General features: G+C 41.2%; 1 protein-coding gene across 1 annotated transcript in view; it reads left to right on the top strand.

Annotated features, from left to right (window-relative positions):
• TMTC1 (transmembrane O-mannosyltransferase targeting cadherins 1) overlaps window positions 1-27,652 on the top strand; it is a 172,609-nt gene that overhangs the window by 79,516 nt on the left and 65,441 nt on the right. The window contains exons 9-10 of the mRNA XM_087722949.1: window positions 12,671-12,792; window positions 27,289-27,453. Coding sequence (XP_087579075.1) covers window positions 12,671-12,792; window positions 27,289-27,453 — 287 coding nt within the window. The remainder of the gene's footprint in view (window positions 1-12,670; window positions 12,793-27,288; window positions 27,454-27,652) is intronic.

Below are 27,652 nucleotides of genomic sequence, written 5' to 3'. Positions count from 1 at the left end.
ATGGGCCCATTTCCGGCCTTCCCAAACTTCTGGTTGGCCCGTTTTTCACCCTCCCTGAGCTTCTGTGCGCGCCTTACACTTACCTGCATCCAAAATGGACCCCGTGGGGACTCCTGGAAGGGGTGGGTGGGGCGGGGCCAGCCAGGACTGGGATTTGGGGGTTCTCCGAACTAAACAGAATCCTAGGTAGAGGTTCTCCCGAACCCTTGCAAACCCCTAGCAACCGACCCCTGGCACTATACCAAAATCAAGACAATCCCATTATCCCTTGGTGCAAAGATGCATCTCAGTTTGATGATATTATCCATTCAGTTGTTTCTGACTCTTGGTGATACTATGGGCCGAATCTTTCCACATCTTTCAGTCTTGCACTGCTTCTTTGAGTTTTTCTATGCATTGGCTGGTGTCAGCTTTGATGGTGTCGAGCCATTGCATTCTTTGACAGCCTGGTTCCCTTTTAGTGCTAACTTTCCCCCACATAATTGCTTCCCCCAGTGAGCATCCCAGTTTAGTCAGAGTAATTTCATACCTGTAAAGAACTCATGGTTAGGCACTGTTCTGCTATAGCTCTACTCCAGTTAGGTGAAATTAATCATGCAAACTATCCTTATATTTTAAAGAACATCCAGATTTAGTGCTACAAAGAACCAATTTTAAGAGTTTGTACAACAATTAAATATTTCTTAAGCTGTGCACATGAGAGGTTGTTTTCACACATACTTCAGCTCTGCAAAGGTGGCACAACACTCCCTCTGGGATAAATGAATCCCATAATGCTTGGGGCATATCATGTTTATGAATTGAGAGAACATTCATGGTATGAAGTTGGGGGTCTTAGATTGGCTACGTCTGATGAAACAAACAAAATGTTGAAGAGTTATGGTATTTATGTAGTTACTTACCAAGCACATCTATAGTATAATAAAGTAACAAAAATATCTTTACAATCCCCAAGGCTTGTCACAACTTTTGAGCACCCCTAATGTTTTTGAAATTGAAAGTTGAAAAACTTGACATGCCCTAGGAATAACCAATAAGATGCATGCATTAGAATCCAGTTGTTGGAGCAAACTCTCTTTATAGCAGTATTTCTCAGTCTTTGCAACTTTAAGACATGCGGACTTCAACTCCCAGAATTCCTCAACCAATGCATGCTGCCTAGGGAATTCTGGGAGTCGAAACCCATACTTCTTAAAGTTGCAGAGGTTGAGAAACACTGCTCTACAGAAATCACTCTACCATTATTTCCCGTGTCTCAAGAATGCACTGATTCTTTCTCTTTTCTTAAGAATCTTAACATTCGGAGTTGATGTTTCATTGAGCGTTAGATGGGCCGAAGCATTGCAAAGAACAGCCTGCTTCTATGATTCCCATTACAGAAAAATCATCTGGGTAGCTGTGGTGTCGCTGCCGAATTTTCATTTGTGTGAAGTGGTTTTGTCATGTATTAAAGTGAGCAAAGGAAAAGCAGGAGTATGACTCGGGAATAACGAATGGAACAATTCACACAATTAAACTGACAAATTGAAAATGTACAGAAAGTTATTCCAGAGAGTATTCAGTGTGGATGATCACAGCTGGGTAATTGCTGAACCAGATGCATAACTCTGCGTGGAGCAGTTCTGACCCTGCTCTTAACTTGTCAGTGCAGTTGTATGAATGTCTCTTAAATCAGATGGGGCTGATTCAAGGCATCAGTCTTCCTGTATTTCTCATTCCATTGGTGCCAGTCAGGGCTTTTCTCACAAGAAAACTTAGGTATGGAATACTTTTACAACGAGAGAGAGAAGGGCATAAATCTTCTTTTCCTATTTATGCCAGTTGCATTTTTCTGATTCAGAATGGGACAACTCGCCATGGGCAACTCGCTGCAGGAGAATTCGCAACAGGACAATTCAACAAATGCAAAAGTTAAGTTAATTCCAATGGAACTGTGGCCAATAATAACAATATAAAGAAGGTCAATCCAGAGATAGAAAAGTTCCTATAATTTCGATGAAAACGTGGTCCCCAATAATAATAAAAGTAAGTGAATGAAGGAATTAATGCAGCGTTGAATTGTTCCTCAGTGACTTGGCCATGGAGAGTTGGCCATTGTTGACTTGCTCTAGATCAGTGTTGGCGAAACTTTTTGGCACGGAGTGTCGAAACGGGAGTGTGCATGTGTGTCCGTGTACTGTATACTGGAAAAGCAGCTGCTCTGCATGCATGCACGTGCCAGGAAGATGATCTTCTGGTTTCTGGTGCCAGTTCTTCCGGTTTCTGACATGCATGCATGCACGAAGAGCAGCTGGATGGTGCGCATGCGCACCAGACAGCTGCTCTTCCAGTTTCCAGAGTTCCCATGCATGTGAAAACCAGCTGGCCGGTGTGCCGGACCCAGAAGAGCAACGGCTTGCGTGCCTGAAGAAATGGCTCTACATGCCACTTCCGGCATGCATGCCATAGGTTTGCTATCACAGCCCTAGATCCTTTCCCATTAGCTCTCCAGAATCAGCTCCTATTTGAGAGAATGAGAAAGTCCATGTGTTTTGTGTAGTTGTCTGAACTGGTTGGGAACATGGAACATTTTTTGACAGTGAGGGTATGATTGCCATCAAGCCATTGAAAGGCTGTTGTCACGCAGCATTCTAAATCATAATGCGATTCGATTGGTTTTAGATTATTATGTCTTATGAATGGCAACTTATTCAATAAGCCATGTCTAAAGCAAACCATGGTTGAACTCAGAAATGCGCAACAGCAACAATGCCATAAAGTACATTTAAAAATAAATGTTGTTTATCTCTGGTTTTTATGAAGAAAAAACAGAAATCATTTACAACATACAGTGTAAGGACTACCTCAGCCATTCTGTACGACAAACAGGGAGAAGACTGACAGGTGGCATCCATGAACTAGCAGAAAACCTAATGAAAACTCCTATGACTTAATTATACTTTCAGCTGGGAAACTGTGACCATCCTAGATCAAGCAAGCCCCAAAATGCTTGGGAATTCTTGAAAGCCTAGCACTCTGACCAATCAGCCATCAATGGGCACATAGACATAAATAACATCTACATAGCATTCAAAGGATATAATCAACAAGCCAAAAAGAGGAAAAGAGCAAAACGTCCTTGCAATCAACCTTGGAGGAGCATAGATTAATACCAAGATTAATATCAGGCCAACAATCAAGAAGTAAACAATACAGGAACTACCAAATAAGCTAACAATACCACCAAAGCAGAGGTGGGTTCCTACCAGTTCGCACCTATATGGTAGAACCGGTTTGTCAAATCTACCGAACCAGTTAGAAGAGGTTCCACCAGTGGACCCGGAAAGCAGGCCACACCTACAGAAGAGGTTCCAATTTTTTTTGAAACCCACCTCTGGTCCTTGGATATGATTATTCTACACTATCATGCTCATATTTACAAAACTCAGTGCCTCTGTGAAAGGTAAGGATGACTACTGCATTTGTGGTGCAATCAGAACATTGCGTGTGTTGAAGTTGTTTTAACGCAAACCAAAGATGCCTTTTAAAAAACAAGTTTACATCATATTCTTATGCATGCCAGTGCTGTGTGTGAGGTAATTTAAGGTGGCTCTGACAAGTGTCGTCAGCATCTTCATATCCGGTCACATGGGCGGCAAGCCACTCCCATCCGGTCACATGGGCGGCAAGCCACTCCCACAAAGGAGGCCACACCCACAGAGTAGGTTCAAACAATTTTTGAAACCCACCACTGCACCAAAGTATCACCAAACCCATTCCTACCGACACTGACTGGGCAAGCGACTAGAATATGAGAGCAAACCTCACTCCCTACTAGACTGATGATCCTACCTAGTTGGAAAATGAAACATCTGCAAGAAAACTGTCCTCCGAGAGCAGCAAGGACCTCCCATATAGAACATGTCTACTGGATTGATTCCTTTGGGCCCAGATTATTGGGGGCAATATGCTGAACTCTGTAAACTGCTTAGAGAGGACTGTAAAGCACCGTGAAGCGGTATACAAATCTATTGCTATTGTTATTGCTTTCCTATCAATAGGAAATTGAATTTGATAATAATTTCTTGTTAACTGGTAATTTGGATAATTGCATTGTTGGAAAGGGTCCACAGTGTTGAATAAAAGTCATTTGAGTTATGAAGATGGGTGGCTTCATTTCTGCATTTATGTAGATTAGCTATTCTCTCTCTCTCTCTTTGTTCTGACCTAAACTTCCACAGCAGCACGATAAAACCCTTTTATTTAATTGACAGTGAATTCCTTTCCAGCAAAGTTTTTCCTCTCCCACAGTCTTTCAAGATAGTCCACAATTACTGACCTTTATTAGACTTGGAGAGTGGCCAGGCCGATACCTTTCAGACACTGCAAGAATATAGGAATGAACTAATTGTCTCCTGCAAGCACCCCTCCCCTTTCACTCCTCTTTTATTCCACATGGGAGGGGCTATTCACCGTCCACCTGTGGCCTTACTCCCAAGTCAACCCTCATTCCTTAGCTGTTCCCTTCGTCTGGCAGCTCTGCGCATGCGCACACTGGGAACAGGCTCAGCTGTTTGTCTGTCTCACTGATGTCTGAATCCAAAGGCAGCTGATAACTGTCTGATGGTCCTGGCCCCATCTCTGCCTCTGACGTAGAGCCCTCGTCAGAGCCTTCCCCAGACTCCAGGACTGGCCCATGTTCCTCCCCAACCTCCTCACTGTCCGAATCTGCTGCCAGCTCTGCAGCACAACACTCTCTTTCCCTCCCTCCATTCCCCCCCCCTCTAATTTTCCATCTTTCCTTTTGTTTTTCTTATGCTGTTCTTGAAACAGACATGAGCCCTTTTTACTAGAAGAGAGGAAGCCTAGAAAGGAAGAACAGTTTTCCATTATTATTGCTTTGCTTGTTTCAGGAAATTATGATGCTCCTGTTCTGTATCTCCCTTGTTCTTTTTGAGGTTTCTTTTCTCATAATGAGGGAAACATACCGTTCATTTCCCCGCAGCCAGCGTAGGCATCCTAATTAAGCCATTCTCCGAAGTTCCATTCCTTCTTTTATATGGGTCACAATTCTTGAATAATATTGTACATAGTTTCTTACCAACTCATAAGAAGCAAAGAGAACAAGAACAAGTTTTTTTTTTAAAAAAAATTCCCTGCTTTGGTTTTCAAACACTGTTAAATTAGATTAACAGGTTGGCTAATATGTAAAATAATTAGAATATTTTGCATAATAATTGTTAATTAATTCCACACCTGTTACTAAACCATTAAGTTGACAGATTCTAGTACAAACCTCTATCTTGAGCTTTCGGAAACAAGCTTCCAAGAAATGAGTATCAATTGTGACCTAAGTTCAGATGATGTACAGGTAGTCCTTATTCAGTGACCATTCAAAATTACAATGACATTGAAAAAAGTGACTTATGACTGGTTCTCACACTTATGGCCAATGCAGCATCCCCATGGCCACGTGATCCGAATTAAGGCACTTGGCAACTGGCATGTACTTATGACAGTTGCCGTGTCCTGGGGTGATGAGATCCCCATTTGTGACCTTCCCAGCTTGCTTCTGACAAGCAAAGTCAAAGGGGGGAGCCAGATTCGCTTAACGACCATGCTTAACAACTGCAGCAATTTGCTTAATAACCATGGCAAAAAGGTTGTAAAAAGTGATGCCATTCATTTAACAACTGACTTGCTTAGGAACAGAAATTTCGGGCTCAATTTACAGGCAGTCTTCGACTTACGACCACAATTGAGCCCCACATTTCTGTTGTTAAGTGAGACATTTGTTAAGGGAGTTTTGCCCCATTTTACGACCTTTCTTGCCACATATGTTAAGTGCGTCACTGCAGTCGATCAGTTAAGTGAATCTGGCTTCCCCATTGATTTTGCTTGTCAAAAGGTTGCAAAAGAGCCAAGGTGGCGCAGTGGTTAAATGCAGCACTGCAGGCTACTGCTAGATCAGCAGGTCAGCGGTTCAAATCTCACCGGCTCAGGGTTGACTCAGCCTTCCATCCTTCCGAGGTGGGTAAAATGAGGACCCAGATTGTTGGGGGCAATATGCTGACTCTCTGTAAACCGCTTAGAGAGGCCTGAAAGGCCTATGAAGCGGTATATAAGTCTACTGCTATAAAAGGGGATTTATATGACCTTGGGACACGTCAGTGATGATAATTATGAAACAGTTGCCAAGCATCTGAATTTTGATCGCATGATCATGGGGCTGCTACAATGGTCGTAAGTGTGAAAAATGGTCATAAGTCCCTTTTTCTCCCCTTTCAGCCTTGCAACTTTCAGCTTTTTCCAATTTTGAATGCTGCAGATATGTTGAGGGAGTAGCTCTCATGTTTCTCAGTCAAAGACTGTTCTGGCTATGCCAGGGCTGTCAAACTCCCGGCCCATGGGCTGGATTCGTCACATGCTGGCCACGCCCACGCCCGGTTCAGCGAAGGGAAAAAAAGTCCCGATATGTCACATGAAGCCACCGAGACAACCTGAGTTTGACACCCGTTGGCTATGTATTTTGAAAATTACATACCTGGCTTACTTGGAGAATACTTGCTTAGAAAAGATTTTAGTGCCTTAGCATAACAGAGGTCAGTTTCATTTAAGGTGGCGGGCTCAATATTGAACAATTGTATGCAAAATTGTCTCTTCTAAAAAACCTCCAGTGTTGGGAGCACAATTTCTGCAGGCAACTCGTTCCATTGATTAATTGTTCTAACTGTCAGGAAAGTAGTACTAACACTTGAACTTAATTCTGTCCGTCTGGGATAGATCATCTTGCAAGTCTCTTCCCTCCCTTGCTGTACTCTCCTTTGCAGTAAATTTTGTTTATTAGACTTTTGCTCTTCATCCTCTCTCCAAAACATCAACCCTACATGCCGTTACATGAAAGACAAAAGTCTTTTTTTCATGGCCCCCCTTCATACAATTAGATTGCAAGCCCTCATTAGTTTTAACTGATGAAAAATTCTGCTTCATGTAACTCTTCTAAGGACTCTCAAAACAAAGGGAGAGTGAGAATTAAATCATGAACTATGATTTAATTAGAAATCATGAACTATGTGCAAGGAGTTGTTCTTATTTGGCAAAAATGTGGATATACTGGCAGAAGAAAGATGGAAAATATCTTCTGAAGACCCTCATTGATTAATTATTATACTCGGGTCAACTCCTCTGCAGATGTAATGCAGAGTTAGTGAATTGGAACTTAAGCTCCACAAAGTTTGTGGATTGCGCAGTTGCACAAACCATGGTCTGGTACCTCCACCAGTGGTGGGATTCATTTTTTTTACCGCCTGTTCTGTGGGCGTGGCTTGTTGGGCTTAGCATGGTGGGTGTGGCTTGATGGGCGTGGCAGGGGAAGGATACTGCAAAATCCCCATTCCCTCCCCACCCCACCAACCTGCTTTCCAACAAAAGAAGACCCAGCCAACCGGCTGGGACTCGGGAGGCAGCAAATAGATCAGGGGCAGGGGCAGCCAGAGGTGGTACTTGCCGGTTCTCTGAACTACTCAAAATTTCCGCTACCGGTTCTCCAGAGCCTGTCAGAACTGGCTGAATGCCACCTCTGGCGTCCACTTCAGTCAAATTATTCTTACCTGGAAGCATCAAATTTTACACTCAAGTCAGAAGCACTGAGGCGCATTTCAATCCAAGTTGAAAGGATTATCCGATGACTTCACCTTTGCCCTGGGGATGTCCAGTTGGGTGCTCCTTTCATGTCTCCGGCAGGAGCTGGAGGGAAGGATGAGAGCTCATCCCTGCCCCACGGCAGCTCTCGGGTCTCAAACATGAGTTTGCTAACCTCCTGCTTAACGTTCCAACCGTTTGAACCACATTCCCGATGCATCAAATGAGCTGGCTGCATTTGTGTAGCTTCCATCTGAAAGTAAGTTCCACTTTTTTTTTTCATTTTGTGTGAAAATTATTTCATTTTTCATACGAAGTCATTTTCATAAAAGATCCATTTTGAATGCTTGGCTTATTCAAAGTCCCTTCTTTACGTTTCCTGAAGTCTGTTTGATTTGCTGTGTTTGGGGTTTTGTGTAATGCTGCTATTGCACTAATATTTCCTAAGGAAGGGAAAATGGTATAGTAAATCAAAACTCTCTGATTGGTGAAAAGGATATTGCTGTTTAAACTATGTTTTTGATCTGTTTAATTGCCTTAAAGGAGAACAGGAAATGCTTAGATAATCTTTTGCCATTGTTTATTGCAACTGGAGAAGACGCAAGTCTTCACTATTGTCTGACTTCGGATGGAGTAACAAACCCACAAGATTAGATTCAAACAGTTTTCCCCTCCATTATGCTTTCTGCCTTTAATCAGCATTATTTCATATTCCTGCTTATGTACAACTTCCATTCCCTCGTTTTCCTTTATCTTCTTATGTAGGTTCAAATTTTAAAAAATAAAATAAAAATAAAATGGTTAGGAAAAAAGACTGTCTCTTCAGTGTGTTATCTCAATAAGGCTATTATGTCATCATTCACATTTTGTTCAGCAAGATTGTCAAGAATAATTAAAACCTGTAAGGATTAAAGTTTATAACATCAAAGCAATTCTTTGTACTGCTGCTAAAAAAACAAAAACAAAAAGAGACTCGACAATCCAAGAATGAAGTTAAGGCTCTGATGAATTGATGCAACGTATATCTTGATGAGAAGCTGATGAAATATCATAGTAGAATATTTTCCTAACTGTTGACAATTTACTGCTGTTTTGATACTGAATAGATAGAAGTATCTGTCTTGTAGTAAGGCTACCACAAAGAAGAGGGGGTCAGCTTATTTTCCAAAGACAAGAAACAATGGATGAATGAATGAAAGTAACCAAGAAGAACAGCAACCTAGAACTAAGGATAAATTTCCTGACAGTGAGAACAATCAACCATTGAAACACCTTCCCTTCAAAAATTGTGGCTGCTCTACAGTGGTGTGTTCCGGATCATGGTGCAACCAGTATGGTGCAACAGGGCTGTGCGTCCACCACATGCATGCGTGCAGCACGCGCATGCGTACTTACCACCCACAATGGCTCTGAAACAGCTCCAGCTGCTCGGCGGAGCATCGCACAGTCTCTGTACGCTCCGTGCATTTGCGCGAAAGCCCCAATCGGCTCAAATACCGGTAAGGAGGGCAGACGGGCCCTCTGGAGCACTGTACCGGAACGGTACCTGGTGGTCCCAGCAGGCACCGGTACACCCATACCAGGGCGTACCGGGCGTATCCCACCACTGGTGCTCTATCACAGGTCTCTTTTAAGAGGAGACTGGCAGCCATATGCCTGGAATGGTACAGGGCAGTGATGGCGAACCTTTTTGGCACCAAGTGCCCAAACTGGAATGCACATGCAAGCATGTGTGTGCGCCAGAATGCCGGAAACCCAAAAACCAGCTGGCTGGCGCGTGCATGCCTGTTTTTTGGCCATTTTTGAGCCCTTTTCAGGCCGTTTCTTGGGCTGCTTTAATGCCGTTTTTCAGGCTGTTTTTCGGGCCATTTTCAGGGGAATGGGGATAGATGGGGAAATTCAGTAGAGTCGTTTAAAACAGTGGCCCCCAACCTTTTGGGCACCAGGGACTGGTTCCATGGAGAGAGTTCTTTCCAAGGACTGGAGGGGGCATGATTTTGCATGATGCCTGCATCCTGTGGATGGGGCTTCGCTTGTTTGCGTGGATCGGTTTCTGGGGTACTGTTGCTGGGGTTCAGAGACCCTGGTATAAAACATAGAAATTCCCTTGTCAAACTCAGTTCCTAATCTAATAATTACATTAAAAGTTAGGATTGAAAGTGCTTTGGTTAGTGCAGTAGTCCTTAATAGATAGTCAGTGCAAATTCAAACATAATATGAGAGAGAAGAATTTTTCCACTCCCTTTCTCTGGGTTTTAAAAAATATTATTATTATTTCCAAGTCTAAAAATTTAACCCTAGTGGTCGCCTGTCAAAATACTAACCTGGGCTGATTCTGCTTAGGCTTTTTAAGATCAGCCTGGCTGGTTGCTTAAAGCCATCTGCTGTGATGATTGGTGACTACATGAACAATTTTTGATCACAACAGAGAAGTTGTTTGTTGTTGGTTTCTTCTAAGATATCTTTCAACTCCTTAGTCTAATATCTGTTATTTAGATTGGAGATTTGTGTTGCAGTTGTCTTTTTATGTATATATTCAATAGATCTGTGAGTGTTAGTACTTTATACCAATGATGAAATGTGGAACAATTTATCTTGGGAGTTTGAGGGCTATAAAATGCACTGTATGTTGAAAAATGCTCATAAAAATAACATTGCAGTTTCGTTTTCAAACTGCTTAGTGATGCTTGTCGCATCTTTATTGGGCATCAAATATGTGTTGGGAGTTCTCTTGAGAAGACCTAAATGTTCAAGAAGAGGATTGATCGTAAGAAATTTCTGAACTAATAATCCATTATAGTAGGCTTTATCAATCCCAAGGACAGCTTGTTAAGTACTGTGGCTGAAAAGAATGAATTTTGGATTGCTATTAAGGCAGGTAGTGGCAAATTTAGCAATGATCATTGATCTTTAAGCCAGCAACTAAATATTCTAGTTCTGTTCTCTGCAGTGGAAATTGAATTGCATTTTTCACAATATCTTTTGTTTTATGAACAGGAGGGTAATTTTAGGAGAAAACTGTTGTTATTGTTTACAGATGGTTTTTCTGAAGTTATGTGAATGTAATATCAGAGAAGTGTTAAATTCAGTACATGCAAACCAAATTTAATTTATTCTTCTGACTGTGGCAATTTATCCCCACAACTCAGTGTGTGTTGATAAGAAAAATCAACATGATAAAATACAATTGTGTTGATTTTATAGATTTGAGAATCACGAAAGAATATCATTGAAATGTATCTTGTAAATGATACTGCTACCTGTTTTTCCATTCCCATCCTTCCTGCTTTTCCCTAGACATTTGGACATGCTGAATTTCTCAGTTCCTTTAAGTGGCATCTGATGACATATAGTAAAAAAAGGCCATTCACTTAGAACAGCTTTTCTCAATGTCAGCTACTGTAAAATGTGTGGATTTTTAATTCCCAGAATTGAAAATACTGCCTGGGGAATTATGGGGTTTGAAATCTATACAGCTTAAAATAGACAAGGTTGAGAAACAGTTTTAGAATGATTAGAGAAAAGTGCCTATTCTCTCTCTGGAGATATTCCAGGTTCAGTCTATTATTCTGCACAAGAGTTTGGGATCTAGACTCAAAGTAAGAGCGAGATACCTATTAAAAATTGCAATTGGATGATGTGATGCAGATTTAAGTGTCAAACATTAAAAAGAGTAGGAAGACAGATATCTAGTTCCATCCAAAATTAGCTTTGTCCTTCACCAAGTGCAGCAATGCTTGTAAACACAAAATAAAAAGTATGTAGTTAATCTGTCTACTTGTGTGCTTCAAATCTCAGAATTCCTGTTTTAAAAACCCAAATACAGCCAATAAGGGAGAATATTTGTAGCTCAGGGTTGAAATGAGGGGTCCTTGGTGCTCTTTGAGCTTGCTTGTTTTCTTGCAGATGTTTCATTACCTAACTAAGTAACATCATCAGTGCTCGTAAGGAGTGCTGTTTGTTCTCAGTTTATATTCTGGTGTCTTGCCTGTCTGTGTGGGTGGTATTAGAGATTATTTGGTTGGGCTGTTTACTGATGACTCTTTGGCTGTTTCTTGACTGGGGTATTGCGTACTTAATAGTTGGTATGAAGTTAACCTTTGAGTTAATCTAAGCTGATCTGAGTGCTGATTACTGAATACTACATAAAACAAACCAAATAAAACTATATTTCAGAATCAGAATTGAGCTGGAAGAGACCTTGGAGGTCTTCTAGTCCATCCCCCTGCTCAGGCAGAAGTTCCTATATAATTTCAGACTGGACAGTGACTGTCCAGTGTCTTCTTAAAAACCTCCAGTGATACAGCACCCACAACTTCTGAAGGCAAGCTGTTTCACTCCTTAATTGTTCTCACTGTTAGGAAGTTTCTCCTCAATTCCTTCTCTCCTTGATTAGTTTCCATTTAAATTGTTATTTTGAAACAGGTAATTACAAAAAATGAATTTCTATATATCTAAGGCATAAGGTAATCCTTGACTTGCAACCATTTATTTAGTAGCCGTTCGAAGTTACAACAGCACTGAAAAAATGTGACTTATGACCAGTTTTCACACTTACGACTGTTGAAGCATCCTCACGTTCAGGTGATGAAAATGTGGGCACTTGGCAACCTGCATGTATTTACCTCAGTTGCCATGTCCAGAGAGGGGAAATTTGATTGCCATTTGAGACCTTCTCAGCTGGTTTCTGACAAGCAAAGACAATAAGGGAGGCTGGATTTAACCACAATATTTACTAACATTGTGTAAAACCTTTAAAAAAAGATTGGGAGGGAGTTATTTAACAATTACCATTGGCTTTGCTTAGCAGTGGAAATTCTGATCTCAGTTCTGGTCATAAGTCAAGGACTGCCTGTATTTGAGCTGATGCAAAAATTGAGCCACCCCCCTAGATTCAGACAATCTTTTTCTGAATCTAGGGGTTTGTTCAGATTTTTGCGTATGAATAACTCGCGACTACTGTAATCTCAGAACTGGATCTGTGATCTTGCCTTGCCTAGTTTCGGCATTCTTTTTCACCTGTGTATCTTTAATTATTATTTTGTTACAGAAACTGGAACACAGAGAAGTTCTAGTTGGCCTGTTGTTCCTGATTTTCCCCTTCATACCTGCTAGCAACCTCTTCTTCAGGGTGGGATTTGTTGTGGCAGAACGCATCCTGTATATGCCTAGGTAATATTCCTACATTTAATTCTTCTATGGTGCAATACTCAAGCATGAGTTTTGAAATCATGGTCTTTGTTACATTGGTTCTCCACAAGCTACCACTTCTGAAATCTTCCAAGATGTGTTTTTTTTTAAAAAAAGCAGGTAAATACCATGTTTCCATGTTACCACTTGGCCTTATTTTAGGGGAGGTCTTATTATTTTTGAGGTGCAGGAGGCAGCGAGCGTGGTCACCTCATGGCTGCTGCTGTGTTGCAATATTTTTGGTCTTATTTTCAGGGGAGGGCTTATTTTAGCGCATGCACTCAAAAGCCTGATTAGGCTTATTATCCGGGGAGGTCTTATTTTCAGGGAAACAGGGTAGTAAAACTTTTCCCAATTTGAGATATTTTGTTCTGTGAACTCCCATTCTCTGCAGCCAAGATAGATCAAAACATTCATTGTGGCAGGCTGCCGTAATAATTTCTTTAGCCTTATGTGTTGGTTTCACATAAAGCTGTTTGTATATTGCGTCTTGTCCCAAAGGTGCTTTTTTTCAAGGGGCAACTGGACTTTCTTGTTGTTTTTTTTAAGGCGTTTCGCTTCTCATCCAAGAAGCTTCTTCAGCTCTGATTGGATGGTGGGGAATAGAAGGATTTATAGTCCTTGCAGTCAGCTGGTCATTTGTATTCTTTTAGCGAGTCATTAAGGCCACCCGGAGGTTTATCTATGTCAGGAGTGTTAAACTGGCAGCCTGCTGGCTAGATGCATCATGCGTAGGCCACGCCCACCCCAGCTCTGCGAAGGGAAAAACTGTCACACTGCATCATGTGACGGCACTGTGACCCAGCGAGTTTGACACCTGTGATCTGTGTCGTCAGGGTCACCTGAGTGGTGCAAAGGTGTGTGCAGTCTTCTTGGAACTGTTGAAAGAACTGTGTCGTAGACTGGAGATAAGATGATGTTGTATCCCCACCTTCTGTCCTTCCATTCCCCACTATCCAGTCAGAGCTGAAGAAGCTTCTTGGATGAGAAGTGAAATGCCTTCAAAGAAAAAGAAGAAAGTCCTGTTGCCTCTTGAAAAAAAGCACCTTTGTGACCTGGCGGACCGAGAATCTCCATAGACATATATTGCTTCTTCTTTTTAAAAAAAATAATCTTGGCTCACCAAGGGTTAGAATAATCTATAGGTTGAGCTTGAGTTGACCACATTCTCTAGCACTTCACTGAAATAGGTGTTTCATGGACACTAATTCTTAAATGGCTCACCTGAATTTTCAGTTTGTAGAAACCTGATCTAGGCAAACCTTTCTGGATGGACAATTATTTTCTATAAACCAACCTTCTCCGAAAAGAGTTCAGTAAAAATCAAATATGTTGCCTTGGGTTGTAATTATTGGCTTAGCGTATGTGTAATGTGTGTGTATTTAAAAGAGAAGATTAAAAACCAAAATAACCAATTTAAAATAAGAAAGAAAAAAAGAGAAAGCAAGAAAAGAACAAAAAGTTGAGAAAAATAGAAAAGAAAGAATAGACACAAAGAAGTGGCTTTTGATATTCTTCACAGCAATTATTGGTTTTTTTTCAGGGTTTGTTTATATGGAAAATGTGTGAGTGCACAAAGACCCACATACACACAGAGTCTACTAAGAAGAAATTGATTGATCTAGGACTCTTTGTCTCTCACCAAAAAAAACCCTGCCAAATTAATAAAATCCTAGACATGTAATCCTAAAGATGTCAGGACTGACTCTCTTTCATATTTTCTTGCCCAGAGCTTATTAAGCTTTGGTTGTTTGATCTACTAATGAAAGCCTGCACTCCTCTTTCATAATGTACAATAAGACTTATTTTTTCTCATGTTTCATGTTGTGTAACAGTTTTATTGAGTGACAGAAGTGTAGCTGTGTCCTGGCAACTTGGCAGCGTGCTTCAAAACACTTACCAATTCAGGTTCCCTTAACAATTGGCTCAAGATACCCGGTGATGTTACAGGAGAACATTTAGTTTAAAGGAAGAAAAATACTTTCTTCTGGGAAGGGGCAATGTAGGTATATATTACCATACTGCTAACCAGAAGAGAAGGCTAATTTAGAGGTACTTGTGGTTGTCAGCCTCCCCTGCTGATAAGCAATAAACCACTCATCTATAGTTTTATTTAAAGAGGAAAGTAAAATGAAAACAAACAATGGGCTACAATTTGAGGTAGGACCTGACAAAAAAAGAGAGTCAGCTGCTATCTCAAATTGTAGTCATTGCCTGTTTTTATTTTGTTTAAGATTATCATCATCCGTAATTTTTAGCATGCTGCTTGGAGTTTGAAACTTTTTATCTTTGTCATTTGATAATTTGATTCTGAATTTTCAACTATAACAATTGTGCTGTGGGTTCAGTACTGTAATTTAAATCTCAGATGAAAAAGTACAAGGTCTAATCTGTAACATGAGGTAGTTCTTGTGATATTTTTTTTTAAAAAACAACTCTTAAGGCCTTTCTGGTACATATTCTAGTAAAAAAAAAACAGGAACATTGAGAGAACTAAATATGACTGCTTTCCAAAATATAGAATACTGCTAAATATTCTGTCATGTTTTTCAAATAATGGTGTCTTGAATCTTCCATCAAGGAAATATAACCCTTGGCAAATGAAAATTTTCTCCTCCTCCTCCTCCTCCTCCTCCTCCTCCTCCTCCTCCTCCTCCTCCTCCTCCTCCTCCTCCTCCTCCTCCTCTTCCTCCTCCTCCTCCTCCTCCTCCTCCTCCTCCTCCTCCTCCTCCTCCTCTTCTTCTTCTTCTTCTTCTTCTTCATCAACATCTCTTTCTCCTCCTCCTCCACATGCTGTGATAAAATCTGTGTTGGGTCTGATTTAATCTTATCTGCTTTATCAGTTTGATCATTGTGGCAGAAAGACTTAACTGGGAAATTCTGAAAGCACAATATCAGGCAAATGGTTATCGTTTATAGCAAGGAATACAGTAATTTGAGATTCAGAAGTAGTTTTGAAAAGAAAAAGTACAGGTAGTCCTTGATTTGCAACTGTAATGGAACCTGCCCATTACAGCTGTAAGTCTCAATGGTCATTTATCAGATCACCTATTTGATCAACTGGATTTTGTGACCTTTTTTTGAGGCAGCCCTTAAGTGACTGCTGCAACAACAGTTGTTCGCCATGGGATATTTATGCCAAACACTGGTTGTAAATGTCTGTTTTCTGCAAAACCATTTCAAAATGTAGTCAGGTGACTGTGGAATGTGGCAAATATCCGTAAATGTGTGACCAAGGGTGAGGCGGCTAAGCAACTGGTCATATGTCAAGCACTTCCTGCAATTTTTAAAAAGACAGAACAAGAAGTCTTGTATGTTAGAACCAATAAAGTTATTTCTGTCTTTGCAAATCCACCAATATCTGGGCAACTACTACGACATAACTAGGATTTTAGCAACTACCCAGGGATATATGTATTTGTATTTATTTGTCTTGTGAGACTGTTTTTATGCTACTACCCAGGTTTTACAATCCTAAGCATTTTTATAAAGAACTAAATTTCTGTTTTTTAAGACCATGAGTATAATGATGTGGAAATCCATTTAGGACTCAGCTTTCTCAAGACACATGAGATATTTCCCCAGATAATACACAAGGGATGAGAAATTTCACAATAGAGGATGATAATTATTGGTCACCACTGCATGTTTCAAAGCATCAGCAAAATCCATGCATATTATCTGCTATTCCTCAAAAGCTTCGGAGGAAATTGCTTAGAAGTCACAGTATGTTATTATGCACTGGCTAGAAGCTGGGAGACACTTAAATTCTCAATCCCACTTTAGGTATGAAAGCCGGCTGGGTCACTCTCTCTCAACCTACAAAGCCAGTTGGTCAATTTCGATCCAAAACTATGGATCAACCCTTCGTTAATCTGGAAAAAGAAAGCGGACTCTGCACTTGTGAGAAAAGCTCTAGTAAGAAAAAAAATTAAAATTAAAATAGTCAGGTTTCTCTCTCTCTCTCCCTCTCTCTATCTATATATCTCTCTCTCCCTTTCTTTCTCTTTCTTTTTCTCCTCTACTATACAGCCCAGTATTTATTTTAGAGAATATATTATTATTCTCTTGTTTTCAGTGTTATTTTCCCCCTTTTTTGTTTTCTGTTCATGAACATTATTTGATGCGCTCTAAGCCAGATTTCATGGGTCATGGTGGCTCAATGGCTAAGACACTGAGCTTGTCAATCAGAAAGATCGGCAGTTCGGCAGTTCGAATCCCTAGCGCTGTGTGTAATAGAGTGAGCTCCCGTTACTTGTCCCAGCGTCTGCCAACCTAGCAGTTCAAAAGCATGTAAAAATGCAAGTAGAACAATAGAAACCACTTTTGATGGGAAGGTAACAGCGTCCTGTGCGCCTTCGGCATTTAGTCGTGCCGGCCACATGACCACGGAGACGTCTTCAGACAGCACTTGCTCTTCGGCTTTGAAACGGAGATGAGCACTGCCCCCTAGAGTCGGGCACGATTAGCACATATGTGCAAAGAGAACTTTTACCTTTTATGCCAGGTTTCATTCCATGCTATTTTATTTAATGTATCAATCTTGAAGAATTTCTATTGCTTAGCCATAGCAATTGGTAATCATATAGATAGAACAAAATCCCTATGTTTATTAGACTTCATGCCGGCACAGCTTCCTTGAGCCATTGGTTTCGTTCTGCGCTCAGCAACCTCCTCACAGCAGAATCTTCCCTTAGCACAGTCTGCTGAAAGCTTTATTGCAATGTGGAAGAAGTTACGGTTATGCAAATGATTTTTTATGACAGATCGCTGGAAGGCAGCCACATCATAAGTTATAGTCAGAGCTATCAGTTTCCCAGTGGTAATGTACGGTTGTGAGAGTTGGACCGCAAGGAAGGCTGAGCACTGAAGAATTGCATGCTTTCGAACTGTGGTGTCTGAGGAGACTCTTGAGAGTCCCTTGAACTGCAAGGAGATCAAATCAGTCAATCCTAAAGAATCAACCCTGACTGTTATTTGGAAGGATAGATACTGAAGCCGTAGCTCAAATATTCTGGCCACCAAATGAGAAGAGAGGACTCATTGGAAAAGATCTAATGATGGGAAAGACTGAAGTCAAAAGGAGAAGGGGAAAGGATGAGATGATTAGAAAGTGTCATCGACACAATGAACATGAATTTGGGCTAACTCCAGAAGACAGTGGAGTCAGTAATGGTTACCTCTTATCTTTCCGACCAGTTCAAAACTTGGAGCGTGCGAATGTGCGAGCTTACTTTGCTCGCATGCAGCACTTCTGCGCATGCACAGAAACTTCTGCACATGCGCAGAGCGTTTGCAATGACATGTAGGCGGAGCCGCCTGCTGTTGCTACCGGTTCACCCGAACCGGGGCGAACCGGCAAAATACCACCTCTAAGTGGAGAACACAGGAGCCTGGTTTGCTGTGGTCTATGGGGGGGTCACAAAGAGTCAGATATGACTTAGCCACTGAACAACAACAACAAAGCCACATAATGTTTGCTTATGTGTCAATTACCAAGGTTTAAATTCTCAATTTCTTTCGTTCTTGCCCAAGTTGTGATAGTTGGTTTTCTGCTGTACCTTTGCTAGTTCAGAACTTGGAAACAGCCATTATATAAACACCTCCTAGTAGACCTTCAAGGTCCCTTCCAGCTCTATTCTGTAACCATTTATATAATAATCTTGCCTGGATTTTTTGCTTCACATTTTACTAGTCTCAGTCCTCATAATATTAGGAAAAGTTTGTTTGATTATTGGGGCTTTTTTTTTTTAGCCCTGCAGCTCTACTTGTTTATATGCAGTAGCAATTTTCAAAGGGATAACTGCTTATATCAGGACAGGATTTGAGAATAGCGGCATTATACAGAGATGTTCAATATTAGATAGTTTTTTACTTTAAAAAGTTGTAACTTACCATCACATGACTGTAGTATGCTGCAAATGGTGAGTTGCAATTGTGGGTGAGTTGCCAAGCACCTAGAATACAATCATGTGACCATGCTATTTGTGTGTGTGTGTGTGTCTGTGTGTCTGTGTGTGTGTTTCAGAATCTGGGTTGTAAATACTTTTTGGGGAGATCTGTCATAATTTCAAACAATCTCTAAATGATCGGTCATAAATCAAGGATATGCATATTTCTTTTGGAAATGGCCAGGATTCAATTATTGAGGAATATTGTTCAAATCCAGTTGTTTTCAGTTATCTGACTAAAGATGCTAAAAGGATCAACCCAGAGGTGGGCTTCAAAATTGCAACGGGTTTGCTGCCCCGTTGCTGGGTGGGCGTGGCCATGGTGGGCGTGACCTAGTCAGCCTCCTGCATCACAGCGGGGAGGCTTTCCTCAAGCCTCCGGGAGGGCGAAAACTGCTTAGCCCAGGCTCTAGAGACTGGAAACAGGGCGGTTTCTGGACTTCTGGAACTTCCGGTAGGCCCGTTTTTCGCCCTTCCCAGGCTCCGGAGGGTTTCCTTGAGCTCCGGGAGGGTGAAAAGGAGGCCCTCCAGAGACCGGAAACAGACCCATTTCCGCACTTCCGGAACCTCCGGAAGGCCCATTTCCCACCCTTCCTGACCCTCCACACGGGCCCTTACCTGGCATGATGAACAGGCCATGTGGAGACTCCTGGTTCGGGTGGGATGGGAGGGGTGGAGTGGGCATGGCCAGCTAGGGATGGCATTTGGGGGGTTTGCTGAACTGAGCAGAATACTAGGTAGAGGATCGCCCGAACCTGTGCGAACCTCCAGCAGCCCATCCCTGGATCAACTTAATGAGATATTAGAACTGAAATGATCTCCCCTTCTCTCTTTTGGGAGGACGGCCTTTGTTTATTTATTTACCTACTTGTTTATCAAATTTGTATAACCATCAATCTCATAAATGGGATTCTGGTTACAATAAAAACATACGATAAAATATATTTCTGAGTATACTTTTGGCAGACAATAAAAACAGAAACATAACCATAAAACAAGAAACATGCATATAACCCTGGAGAGAGTTTAAAAACTGAGACATAGTGGGATGAAGAAACATATCTTTTGGACAATTTCTCACTGAAGGATGAGCAGGAGAGAAAGGCCTGAAACCTCACTTACCCTGAAGGTGACCTTCCATTGAAGTAAAAGCCAGCAAACTGATTACATACATTCTCTCCTATTAAAATCAGCTGCCTGGGTTTATCAAGATACTGTTATGGGCAACTGCACTTACAGTAGCCTCTTTTGTACATAAAATTCATTTTGCCTCATTATAGATTTCTAAATGGCTGATTACAGTAATTTTAATGGGTCATATAATCAATACAGGTCATCCCTAATAGTATAGCCTTTATTGTCATTGCACCTCATGTATACAGTGAAATACAATGGACTGGTGCAATCCATGATAACAAATGTAAACAACATAAATAGTATTCAGAATAATCCCTGTGCAAGTAATTAGGAAAAGAAAATGAAAAAAAGAAAAACTAGTCATATGTTTCCCCATGTAAGTCTTCGAATTACAATCACAATTGAGCCCAAAATTTATATTTGCTAAGTGAGAATTTTTAAAGTGAGTTTTGCCCCATTTTGTGACTTTTCTTGCCACAGTTGTTAAGTGAATCACTGTGACTGTTAAATTAGTTACATGTTTGTTAAGTGAATTTGACTTCCCCATTGACTTTGCTTGTCAGAAGGTTGCAAAAGGGGATCACATGACCCTTTTGTAAGGGTGATACATCACTTTTTTCAGTGCCGTTGTAACTTTAAAGCAGTGGTGGGATATGACCGGTGCCTGCTGGGAGCACCAGGTACCATTCTGGTATGGTGCTCCAGAGGGCCCACCCGCCTGCCCACCGTCCTTACTGGTATTTGAGCCGATCGGTGCTTGCGTACACAGGGCCTATGCTGTGCATGTGCACGTGGTGGATTCCCAGCCCCGTTGCACCATACCGGTTCCCATGGGATCCAGTACCCACCACTGCTTTAAACGGTCACTAAATAAACTGTTGTAAGTTGAGGACTACCTGTATAAAGTGTTATAAGCCTATAAATTTGTTTCTTTGGTTATTTAGTTTATTTAGTACATTGCCCAGCTCAAAACAGCTCCAGATGGTTCACGTGGTTAAATGTACAAGCTGTGATCTAGTCTTGCTTTGATAAATATAATTTCACCAGCCTCTCTACAAGGGATCTGCTGCCTGATCCTTTAAAATGGGAGATTCCAGAGGTTGAAGATTTGGAACTTCTTCCTCAATACTTTCATTTTCTGTGCAACTGCTTTGGGGCAATGAATTTCCATAAGCTATTTTTATGGTGCCTGAAAAAAGCTGTTTCTCATTGTCATTCCTGAACCTACTGCCAGTCACCTTAATTAGATGATCCTGAATTCAAGTATTGTGTAATTGGCAGAAAGAAATATCGTTCTCCCAATCTTCCATGTCACTTGTAATTATATAAAACTCTCATATTCTCTCCCCCAGAGTCACTTGTTTTTTATGCCACCTAGAGACACTGCCTCAGTCTGTCAGTCACTGTCAAAATTAGATGGTCTCCTTCAGGATTAACTGTTCAATACAGACCACTGCCATAGAGTACTTCTGTCTGAGATGGCTTTCCTGCCCCAAGGTGAGGGAAAGCTATTTCTGTGGTTCCATAAGAAGGCAATTCAGTTGCTAAGCAAGGAAGAAATGCTTTAGAATAGAATAGAATAGAACAGAGTAGAGTAGAATAGAATAGAATAACAGAGTTGGAAGGGGCCTTGGAGGTCTTCTAGTCAAACCCCCTACTTAGGCAGGAAACCCTACACCAGTTCAGACAAATGGTTATCCAACATCTTCTTAAAAACTTGCAGTGTTGGAGCATTCACAACTTCTGGAGGCAAGCCGTTCCACTGATTAATTGTTCTGTCAGGACAATTTCCTTAGTTCTAAGTTGCTTCTCTCCTTGATTAGTTTCCACCCATTGCTTCTTGTTCTACCCTCAGCTACTTTGGAGAAAGCTTGACTCCCTCTTCTTTGTGGCATCCCTGAAATATTGAAACACTGCTATCATGTCTCCCCTAGTCCTTCTTTTCATTAAACTAGACATACCCAGTTTCATGCAACAGAAGTATCTTTCAAGGGATTTAGCTATCACTGGCATTTACACATCCCACCACTGACCAATAAGGAAAGGGCTATTTTGGCTTTATCAGGATTGTTGAGTGGGAAGCTTTTAGGAAGGAGGAACTTCAAACTTCTTTCTGGAGATTTGTGGGGAGAAAAGGTTAAATTAGGGCCCCATGTTGCTCTCTGAGCTTGGATGGTTTTTTGCAGATGTTTCATTAGCCAAGTTCAGTGCACCGATGATGTTACCTTGTTTGGGTAATGAAACATCTGCAAGAAAACAAACAAACTCAGAGAGCACCAAGGGCCCTTCATTTCCACCCTGAGCTACAATCATTCTCCTCTAGAGGTTAAAGTCCAGCTCTTGGAGAACTTGGTAAAGAATGGAAGAAAAGCTTAATCTTGAATATCTATATAGGACAGAGGTGGTATTCAGCCAGTTCTGGAGAACTGATAGCGGAAATTTTGAGTAGTTTGGGGAACCGGCAAATAGGCTGGCCCTGCCCCTGCGGCCTCCCAGCTGGTCTTCTTTTGTTGCTCTGAAGAGGAGAACGGAGCTGGAAAGCAGGTTAATGGGGTGGGGAGGAAATGGGGATTTTGCAGTAACCTTCCCGCAGGAGTGGGGAGGGAATGTGGATTTTGCAGTATCCTTCCCCCTGCCACGCCCACAAAGCCACACCATGCCCACAGAACCAGTAGTAAAAAAAATTGAATCCTACCACTGCAATCGACTATATAATTTCTCACTAATTAAGTACCAAGACTGTAAGGTTAAAAAAATGATTAATTCCTGCTATTCTGCATAGAGCGATAATTAGGTAAACTAGTGTTTTGGGAGGAAGCAAAGGAAAGAGATAATGAAATGGGTCTTGATATCAGCACACAAATAACTTTACATACAGAGGTGATAGTATCGTTATGATCATTTATATCAGGAGTGTCAAATTGGTGGCCGGCGGGTCGGATGCGTCACATGCAGGCCACGCCCCCACTCCACAATGTGGGAAAACATTGTGAAATGTCACGTGATGGCAACGTGATGCGGGGAGTTTGACACCTGTGATTTACATGATGTGACAAATGGATTGTGATTTTTGATGTCATCACAACTGGTGAACTGGTAAGAGAGCTTGGGAGAATCTTAAGGCTGGGGATGCTACAAAATATCATCAGAAATGTTCAGGATTATTTTAGGACTCACTGGTCCTAAAATGGCGTCACGTTTTGCAAAGTTTCTCCCATTTGTGGAGCCAGAGTGGGCGTGGCCTGTGCGTGACACATCCGGCCCGCAGGACACCAGTTTGACACCCCTGACTTAAGGAAAAGCATGGCATTATTTTAATTTTAATGCTGGGTTTGTTGGATTATAGGTTTTATTGACTCTGCTTTATTAGTTTTTTTTTTAAAGCCAGTTATGCATTGCGCAGAAATAAAAATTTAAAAATGTAATACTATACTTTTGAACTACTATACTGTGTTCAATGCCAGTATCGTGTCTGAAAGCCTCTGTGCACCATGCTAAACCAGTTTTTGTTGAACAAACCATCGTTACCTGTAAAATGATAAGTTATAAACTATGGTTTCAAGCTACGGTGGATAGATTTGCGCATCACCCAAAATAAAGCAAAACAAGCTTATTCAGCACAATGTAAACCCCTGTTGAGGAGAATAGAATAAACCTGTCTGGAAACGGGATGATGGTGGAGCCCTCCGGCGAGCAGCTCCTGAGAGTAATTGACAATGGCTCGCCAGTCAAGGTGGTGAATATTTATCCACATTTAGATGTGGCATCCACTAAGCATGTCCCTCTGGCAGTTCTTTTAAAATCTTGTTAAGTTCTGAAGACTTGCTGATTAGAGCTGGGCCTTTTCTACGATTTATTATTTAAGGCATAGTCAATTCTTCTTTTCAGCCAGGGGGAGAATAGAAAGATTTAACTCTTCAGCGCATGAGCTCAAAGAAAGTTACAAGCTGTCGAACTAGGACATGCAGTAATACAGCTGGGGACATTTCTCTGCACCAAATGGCCCCAAATAGACCGTAGTATGACGTGGCATAATTAAATGTGGTCTGATGGAGCAGCCGTGAGTGCATTTCTGCTTGATTGTCGGCTACGCGGTGTTATATACAAGAGTATTCAAATGTAATTGCATGGAGTATAGAACCCTTCAGCAGATAGCAGTAAAGCAGAATTGATTTGCTCACATTAAAAAGAAAAAAAAAAGAATTGACATTAGGGCTAAATGCTTCCTCATTCTATACTCCAAACAGACAAATCAGCGTAAATTGCAAAGACTTTTTCTTGTAGATCCTTCTTAGCCAAATTTCTTTCCTTTTCTTTTTCTGTTTGCACTGCGTGTTGCCCAAATCTAGCTCTCTGCAGAGAAATCAGTAAAAGCCTTTATATTCTATAATTTTATTAGCAGTTTTAACAAGGAAGATTAAAAACTAATACAAACTAATATAAAATAAGAAAGAAAGAAAGAAAATCAAAGAGAAGTTGCAAGATAGGAAAAGAAAAAAAATGGAAAGATACAAAGAAGTGCTTCTGATCTTTTTAAAGTACAATTATAAAAATATCTCTTTCTCCTACATGTCTGTGTTTCTTCTCTCCCGTTTCTTCCCTAATCTATTCTACCTAATCATCAAAACATCAATACGTTCATTTTTATGGAGTCTTTGGTGTTCTCTCAGCTTGTTTTTTTTCTTGTAGATGTTTTCTTACCTGAAGAGGTTACATCTTCAGATAGAGTAACAGGGTCTGAAGCTAATGAAATATAGAAGGAAGGAAGGAAGGAAGGAAGGAAGGAAGGAAGGAAGGAAAGAGAGAGGGAGGGAGAAAGGAAAGGAAAGGAAGGAAGGAAGAAAAGAGAGAGGGGGAAAGGAAAGGAAGGAAGGAAGAAAAAAAGATGCTTGGAGACCATCAAGGACTCCACAATTCAACTCCCGAGCTACATATATTCTTTTCTATGATAAGTTCATTTTTTTCCCTCTTTCACATAAAAAGTCCATAAAGGTTTTCCAGTTAGCAATGAACCTTGATAATCTACTGTTCTGACCCCCTCCTCCGTCAATTAATGAATGCCGAGACAAGCTTAAATGGAATGTCCTTTAATAACAAGACACCAAAACCTTGATGGCTGAAAGCCAAGCAAAACAAACAGATAAGGACCTTGGCAGCAACTCAGACAAACTCAGGCAGCAATAAACACAGATAAGGCTTGGCAGCAATCCAGCCTGTCAACTCCCAGTACTGTCCTCTGACATTCAATCCTGCGTTGACTTCTGCAAAGAGGGCCGTGTGCACAAGTAGCTTTTTATAGTCTGGAGAGGAGCCTAATGACCACCAGTTGAGTACAATCATCTCCTGTAATTGCGTAATTGTTCCTGACGCCTAGTAGCTCTTCAGTGGCGTGCATCCAGGAACAACTCACTCTCCGGCTCACTCTCCCTTGTCTCCTCCCCACTGGTCCAAGGCTCAGGTGCCTCCTTTTGGCCAACCAGCCTCTCTGCACCCTGCTCGGTGTCGGAACCCTGTCCAGGGTCCTTCACATCCTCCAGAGCCAACTCATAGGGGCCCTCGCTGTCGGAGTCTGGTGGCAGCTCCAATGGCTCCTGCTGGGCCACAACAATCTACTGTATTTTCTCTAATGAAGGAAGGCAATTTGGCCATCTCAGCATCTTCCATCATCTTCACCAAGCATTCTTCTGCTGTAGGTATTGCCAAATCTTTCCAAATTTGTGCATACAATATTCTTGCTTTTTTAAAAAGAGGTTTTTTTTTTTTTTAAAGTATTTTTGCTTTTATAGAAAGCCAAGATCTGAAGAACAAAACAACAAAATACCCATGTATGGCTTGGTTGATATCTGATTAATGTAGTTATATAAAAAGCCAAGGAAATTTAGGGAGTAAAAGCATGTTGTTGTATGCTACTTTATAGCTTTACCAAATAGCAAACTGATCCTCAGGGAAGAGGAAAAACAAATTATATTCTGGCTCTGTTGGCATAGGGTTGATATTTTAATATGTTTGAAGACACAATACTCTTCCCAGTTTAATACTCTGTGGATTTTTGTAATTTTGAAAAAAAAAAAATGTTCTATAAATGTGTTAATTTGCAACTGCCAGCAGTTAAGTATATATATATATATATATTTTAAAGGATTCTCTGAGTAGCATGGAAACATGATTTCATTAGTTAGGTTGATGAGATTATTTTAGATAATTATGAGTTTATTTATTTTGATTGTCGTATACATTTTTCTTAATAAAACCAAAGCAATATACTTAAAAGAAATGAAACTTCCAGACTAAGTTAAAGCTGTGACATTAAAAATTAAATATTTTTAATTAAAGCTATATCTAAACCATTTAGAAGAAAATTACTTTGGATGGAATGATTTTCCTCCAGAAGTTGTGGATGCTCCATCACTGGAGATTTTTAAGAAGCCATTTGTCCAGGATGGTATAGGGCCATGATGGCAAACCTATGGCAAATGTGCCACAGGTGGCATGCGGAACCCTCTCTGCAGGCGAGCAAGCCAGCTCTGCTCCTCTGTGTATGTGCGCGTGCCTCCCACCGGCTAGCTGATTTTCGGGTCACTGCCATGCATGTGGGAGATGCGCGCATGCGTGGGGAAAGGGGGGTGGGGTGGGAGGAGCAGGGGGTCACATGCATGTGCGGGGGGTCATGTGCATGTGCAGAGGGTGCATTGCATTATGGGTGTGGGCACGCCTGTGCTTTCAGCACGTGAGGACAAAAAGGTTAGCCATCACTGGTATAGGGTCTCCTGCTTGAGTAGTGGATTGGACTGGAAGACCTCCGAGGTCCTTCCCAATTCTGTAATTCTGATCTCACAACCCCGAGGCTTTGTGCTCATATCCATGTAGTTCTCTGAACAACAATATAGAAGTGGTGACTCTGCCTTTTTCCAGGATCTTTCTTTGACTTCTTGTCTAGTCTTCAACACTGATGATCTCCCATCCTGTACGAATCAGATCTGACCTAATTACGGTGTTTCCCTGAAAATAAGACAGGGTCTTATTTTCTTTTGACCCCTGAAATAAGCGCTTGGCCTTATTTTTGGGGAGGTCTTATTTTTGAGGTGCATGAGCTGGCGATCATGGCCACCTCATGGCTGCTGCTGTGTTGCAATATTTTTAGGGAGGGCTTATTTTCAGGAGAGGGCTTATTTTAGCACATGCACTCAAAAGCCTGATTGGGTTCATTATCCGGGGAGGTCTTATTTTCAGGGAAACGGGGTAGCTTTTTGAGATCAGCTAGAAGGTTACCACTTATCCTCTCTTTAAAACAAATAAGTTTATCATTAGATTATTAGGAAGGCACACTATCTGCTGTACTGTCTGTAAATTGAAGTATAACATCTTCCCTATCCCTTTTCTTCCCTTCCAGTATGGGCTACTGCATCCTCTTGGTCCATGGCTTAAACAAGCTTTGCCTGTGGCTAAATAGATGGGGGATCACTGCAATGTCCTTCTCGGCTTTGCTGCTGCTTCTGTTCTCTTGGAAAACAGTGAAACAGAACGAAATCTGGTTGTCAAGAGAATCTCTTTTCAGGTAGGACGGCTTTAAAAGAGCCAGTGGATGGAAAAGGCATGTTGGGTTCGTATGAGTATTCCAATGTGTTGCTCTTCTGTGTATGTTTTTGAAATTGAAAAATGATTTATTGGATTATGAACTGGACAACATGTATTTTGATGCCTGCAATATCCAGTCTGGTACAGTGGTTAAAGGCACCAGATTAGAAATCAGGAAA

The sequence above is a fragment of the Thamnophis sirtalis genome, unplaced genomic scaffold, assembly GCF_051295495.1.
Source record: "Thamnophis sirtalis isolate CommonGarterSnake01/CBP01778 unplaced genomic scaffold, rThaSir2_p1.2 scaffold_9, whole genome shotgun sequence".
In the NCBI taxonomy this organism is placed as follows: domain Eukaryota; kingdom Metazoa; phylum Chordata; class Lepidosauria; order Squamata; family Natricidae; genus Thamnophis; species Thamnophis sirtalis.
The sequence above is the reverse complement of the archived record's forward strand: the minus strand, read 5'-3'. Positions and strand labels throughout refer to the sequence as shown.